The following is a 6,000-nucleotide window of genomic DNA, read 5'->3' as shown; positions in this document are numbered from 1 at the left end:
CCGTAGTTTGAAGAAAGCGTGACCACCGCTGACATGGAGCGCCCGAACCCTTGCTACCGGAGCGTCATCGGATCCACACGTTGGCGAATGGGTAGGACACGGTGGTATCGGCTAGATATGCTTGGATCTCGCACTTGTCTAGGGGCAAGCAGTCACGGAGGATAGAGCTTTCCTAGAAAACGAACTTAAGAATGGAAGATAATCTGAAATGTCACAATCATCTACTAGGAAAAAAATAAGACCTGCGACCGAAATCCGAGTGCGGGGTTGACTAGGGAAGGAACAATCGGCAATGCACAAACCGTTCACTGATTTGGATGAAATCTTGCGCATGTAAATGTCACAGTAATGCATCTCCAGGCTCTCTAGTACCGGACAGCTCGAGAAATGCATAGAGCATTTCAAGACAACACTGTGAAGATGTAAGGCCATCAGGTGACGGAAGAAAACAGTCATGCTGCAAAGTGCAAACATAGTCATGCTTCGATTTCAGAACATACCAATGTCCTCGCCACATTTTCGTTACTACCTCCGTCCCGGTTTACAGGTCCTACGCATATCCCCAGGGTTATTAATTTTACCAATGTAACACAAAATATATACTACAAAACATATATCATTAGAAAGCTCAGATGTTGTACTTTCTAATGGTACAATTTTATAGTGTAAATTTATATTATATTAGTTAAATTGATGATCTCGGGAGACGCGTAGGCCCTGTAAACCGGGACGGAGGGAGTACTGATCTCTACTTATATTAAATGACTAGAGGTGGTGTCCATGGTAGGTCGTCTGCTTCCACACCGCTGTTCCACACCGCTGAGGAGAAATATCGCCCGCCTGGAATCCCGCATCGTCCGAGAAAACAGCGAATAGAAAAAGAAAACCCAACTACTCCGTACCTTCCTTGTCAACCGCTGCCCACGACTCCACGGCGCCACCATCTCCCCCACCTTGCCGCACAACAATCCTCCACTCTGCATCCCCATACCTCGCGCTGCGACGTTTCCCCTATCCTCCGTCGCACATATCCGCGCTGGAGCCCTCTTGTGTGATTCTGCCCTTGATCTCCACAATCCGAACCATTCCTCGATCGAGAGAGTTGCGGCGGAGCGGGAGGTGCGTTGAGCAGGATGCCTGGGGGCGTGTGTGATTCCTGTCGGAGAGGGTCCAGTGCCATGGATGGCCAACAAATCCGCCCTCTCGATGCCATCCATGGGGAAATGGTTGGGAGCGACGATGCCACTGTTGACGGAGGGAATTCACTGTTGTGCTGTAGGTGTTGGCGCGGCGAATCGGAGTGTGGGCGGGCATGACATCGACAGGGACGTACACCCTCCCCAATGCGTGAGCGGCACCCACACAGCTCGCACCATGGACCGGTATGAATCTTCAATATTGGATCTGTCTATGAAATTTCTGCTGAATCCGTGGCTCTTCGTCACGTCGATAATCAGCTAACATACAGACTGTCAGACATCACTGGCTGCAAGGCAAGTCGGGGAATGCTCCAATGGCTGGCGATGAGACAAGCTCACACGTTTGGTTACCAATTTCTCTATTCAATTATTGCTGGTCAGGTCTGTAGGTATACAAGAACTGTCCTTTAGTGTCTAGCCTGATATCTTCATATGTGTATTTGATGTACCTATAGTATAATGCAGTCCCTACTAGCAAGGCAATATGTGGAAGGGAACCACGAGCAAGCCTACATGCTTTTATATGGAGTTCTGCAGGGTACGACATTATTCTCAATAGTTATTGATGATTTTTTTTTTACGGAATGTTATTGGTGAAATTAATCCTCTTCGCTAGCTCTAAATATAAGCTGATGGTACATCTTGTATGCTGCAGATTGGAGGTGTGATTCGTCCAGCAGTTTCGTGTGAGAGCAAGTCATGTGGAGAGGGGATAAATAGAACAATAAGTGTTCCTACTGGATCAGGAAACATGTGATAGGTCTGGTGTGGTTGCTAGGGTGATAATAATGCCACGGATGTGTGAACTTATATATGGTTTCAAAATCTTCTTCACCATTGTCTTTATGTTACATCTCATGTCTTCACGTTTAGGATTTCTGCAGGTTTAGGTTTTTCATTAATTATTTGCCGATTCATAACAGTGGCGTCCTCATTCTCTTGTCTCGGCAAGACATTTTTCCTTTCATGCATGTACCTTTTTAAGTACATTGTCTACCCGGTCTTGATGTTTCTTTCCTTTTGTAGAGATATAAGGATTTTGTGTGTTGCAAATAAATACAGTCTCAGGCTTAGCTTAACCTTCATTTTATTTTATTTTTATATAAGTTTGCTAGCATTATTACTGAGTATTTAGGCCCATGATGCCTTTTGGGCATGTTCAATTGTTTGGACTATGTAGCATTAGCTTAATGTATTTCATATTATGGAACCAAACATATTGGATTTGATACTGCATTAATATTTGGAATTATTAGTTGAGAAACACTAGATTACCTGAGCTGCTGCATATTTTTGTTAATTTGCCGATGTAAGTATCGTGGGGTTGTAATTGTTGATTAGTTTTAGATATGCACATTTCTATTTGCAGGTTATCCCATTCAAGTTTCTTTACACAAAACTTAACTCACTTTATTCCTTGTCAGTTAATGCTTCATATGGATACTAAAAGAAAAGGCTAGATCTTTTCCTAAAATAAGAAGCACCAATTAAAAGAGAGCATGTTTAGACATAGCATTATATGTAGATATAACTGTGGACAAAGCGAATTGCTAAAACAAATTGCTATCTCCCTCGGCGCTCTATTTGTGAATTTGTTTTCTGCTAGGTTATCATACCAGTTGTTGCGCACGGAAGCTTCAAGCCATGGATCAAGTTGTGCAAGCCACCCGCGTTCGGTAGCATGCTGCCCAAGTCGGCGGCAGCCAAGGGAATTTCTTCATGGTATGATGGTGGGTGCTTCTGTCCATTGACGCTAAAATTTCTATCTAAAGTTCTGAACATTCATATTCCTGCTGCTTCAGATACATTTCAAGTAGGTGTTAGGTCATGACAGCCGAGGATGTGGATTAGGACACAAGTTCGATGATGCTGCGGACTAGCACGCACTGTGTTCAAAGGAGTGACTGCCTTGGATGTAGTTTCTTACAAGGAACAAGGTGCCACCGTGAAAGGGATGGGAGCTGACCACCTATACTGCCTAACATTGACAACAAGGCTGATCTACACAGCACCCTGGACATCCATAAGTAAGTGTTGTTGCACAACTATTATATGTACTGAATCTGGTTGACGAGATTGCCAACTGGCTAGAAGCAGTTTTATTCATTCTCATAGCACATGATATATTTGCTGGAGAGAGCAGCCAGAGAGAATGGGGATCGGGGCAGAACCATCTGGTCCCACAGTACCTGCAGTTGAACTTTCTCCATTGCATCCATCTGAAACTCTCTTGAGACAAATCAATTACAAAATACTCTCGTCTTGTAATCATGAGAAGCAAAGCCAAGTCGAGGGTGATCCTGAACTCTGAAGGTCTTACTTCCCAAGCCAAATTACTCTCGTCACAATAGTTGCAGAGTGCATGCATACTTCTGTAGCTTTTGAGAACCATGTTCTATCTAGAATTTTGGTTTATTGATCATTGAATAGCTTGACAAAATATTTTTTTAGCTTCTCGTTTATATCCATAGTCGTCACCACAGCAATTCAATTCATTTTTTGTTTACCCCGTTGGTTTCTAGATTTTGAAACAATTGATAAAATTTTGTACGATGACGGTTTATATAGAGATGAATATGAAATACTCCTAGCTGAAAGAAAGGGGTAACAATTAATTAATTAATTCATTAATTTGACTAGGAATTGAGCAGGAATAAAGTAGGTTCAGAATATGTACTCAATACACAGTTAAGCAGTTCATCACAACACTAACGTGTATGAAAATATTTTTATTCAGTGGGGATGCTAGCCAAGACATGAGAACGATGATGCACATATCATGCTATGTCGTGCGTTGATGGGTCGGGCAGAGGCTATCCTTGCCAGGTCCTCCGAGTTCTACCACAATAGTAACAACTACAACAGCGCTCTCGACAACATGCAGAATTCACAGCAGTACATTTTGTGGAGCACGAACATGAACACAAGAGTCCTACCAGAGTACTTCATCAGCATCAAGTTTCCAGAGTGCGCAACACCTGCAAGGTTAGTGAGGGCCCTGTCCGAAACTCTAAATTGATGCTGGAATTCTTATGGGCGGTTCTTGTGTCTCATGTAGTTTACTGGAAACATGTTTTCAGGATCACTGGGAGCTTTCCAATCCTTGGAGACGCGATTCAGTGGTTCGTTGCGATTCGCCAAGCTGTAGATATTGCAGGGAACTTGCAATCGATTCAAGATAAATTTATGTTCTTTGCCTGATCATCACATCTGCTGCATTTGACTAATGTAATTGTGCGGTCCCTACCATGCAACCATACAATAAGTTAAGGAAGAAAATAAAGTGCATTACCTAGAATTTCCCAACTTTGGTAGACGTGAATTTCTAGGATCTTTGGCTGAACTAATTATGCATGCTCTCCCCTCTTATCATTGGAAGTTCCACGCTCATGGATAGCTACTAGGTACTAACCCTTTGAACTCATTTTTACATAGTTGCATATGAACTAAACAATCCTCATGTGTAGCTCATTTGCATGTATTGTGTAAACATATGAGAGATGCGAGCTATTTTGGCCCTGCCGTCTGGTGGATGGACGATGGCACATTAAAGCGCCAACTTGATGTAGTATGGCTCACAATGCATGCTCGACACCCTAAATATAGTCTTGCAAGCCGTTCTGCGACATGTGTGACAATACTGAAGCGCCTTGAGCTTGCTGGCAACATGGCCGACGGACTAGGGTATGAGGAGCTGTCTGATGAGGGAAGACAGAAGATCTGGCCCCTGGGGTTGAAGTAATAGATGAGATAATAAGCGATGGAAGGAAAAGAGTGTTCAATACGCAAAGTCTTGGTAACACTTGAGTAACTAGATCCACATTTTAACCGTACCAGGGAGTAAATCTTAGTTAATAGATCCTAAGCTCAAAAAAAAAAGTTAATAGATCCATTCTTATTATGCAGTGGAACCTTGATGTTTTCCAAATATATTAACTTTTGCGTCAATATAATTTTTTTCATATGGAGTATTATGTTTATATATATATATGTGCATTAATAAAAAAAATTAGTGACCGATGCAACGCACGGGCATTCAACTAGTAAGTGTAGTATAGCAATATTCTTACAACCATTAGGCTCTCCAATGAACTGGAGACTGTGTTGCTGAGTTGTACCAGAAGACTAATAAGGACAAATTTCTTTGCAGGCCATAAGATCGAAAGAAACCTAAACACAGCGATTACAGCCTAGACAGTGGCCACATTACAGCTGCTTCAAAGCACACACGGACTAGAACAAACCACAACACCAAACACGCCATCTTAGTCGCAGTGGTGGATGAAGTTGAAACGTGGAAGATGTAGGGTCGTCATCACTTGTTTGAGGTGTTAACATCTCGCGGCTTCTCGAAACTGAAATCTGCACACACACACACACACACACACACAAAATGTAAATGTATTCAGATTTCTTGGTTAGCATATTGAAGTGGGGTATCAACATAGATCTTGACAAACAAATGTTGTTAATACGGAGTTAAGATTTTTCTAAAAAATATTGGCATAAATAGCGCCTTCTGGTGGCAGCATATATATGGCCACTTTCCAGAGTTTCCTCTACTAGTTGCAGGCTCCAAGCCAAGCCTAAACAGCGATTTAGCCTTGAGGAACAAAGGCAGGCAATAGCATGATTGTTTGCACAGTGCTATCAGGGGGGATGGCAGCATGGCCATCAACCTCAAACTAGTGAAAATCCCCAACAGTAAAATTGCACACCATAGGAGATTCTTGCAACCTAAACTAGCTAGGGTAGAACAGGAGTAAACTGGTTTAAAGATGAGAACTACTACCATTTTTAT

The 6,000-nt window shown here is 42.5% G+C and overlaps 1 protein-coding gene across 7 annotated transcripts; it reads left to right on the top strand.

Annotated features, from left to right (window-relative positions):
• The first annotated feature begins 920 nt into the window (after positions 1-920).
• LOC124703545 lies at positions 921-4,810 on the top strand. 7 transcript variants are annotated; one of them, XR_007003158.1, is made up of 6 exons: positions 921-1,119; positions 1,280-1,737; positions 1,855-2,929; positions 3,002-3,226; positions 3,937-4,184; positions 4,280-4,810. XR_007003158.1 is itself a non-coding variant. In XM_047235761.1 (4 exons), the coding sequence occupies exons 1-4, from the start codon at positions 1,183-1,185 to the stop codon at positions 1,865-1,867; spliced, it is 390 nt and encodes a 129-aa protein (XP_047091717.1). In that variant the 5' UTR covers positions 921-1,182; the 3' UTR covers positions 1,868-2,166. The 7 variants fall into 7 exon arrangements, 4 of the variants coding, with proteins under 4 accessions (XP_047091717.1, XP_047091715.1, XP_047091716.1 ...); XR_007003159.1 differs by having other exon boundaries at positions 921-1,588; positions 1,665-1,737; positions 4,280-4,808; XR_007003157.1 differs by having other exon boundaries at positions 921-1,737; positions 4,280-4,807.
• Positions 4,811-6,000: the final 1,190 nt, after the last annotated feature.

The sequence above is a fragment of the Lolium rigidum genome, chromosome 3 (assembly GCF_022539505.1).
Source record: "Lolium rigidum isolate FL_2022 chromosome 3, APGP_CSIRO_Lrig_0.1, whole genome shotgun sequence".
In the NCBI taxonomy this organism is placed as follows: domain Eukaryota; kingdom Viridiplantae; phylum Streptophyta; class Magnoliopsida; order Poales; family Poaceae; genus Lolium; species Lolium rigidum.
The sequence above is the reverse complement of the archived record's forward strand: the minus strand, read 5'-3'. Positions and strand labels throughout refer to the sequence as shown.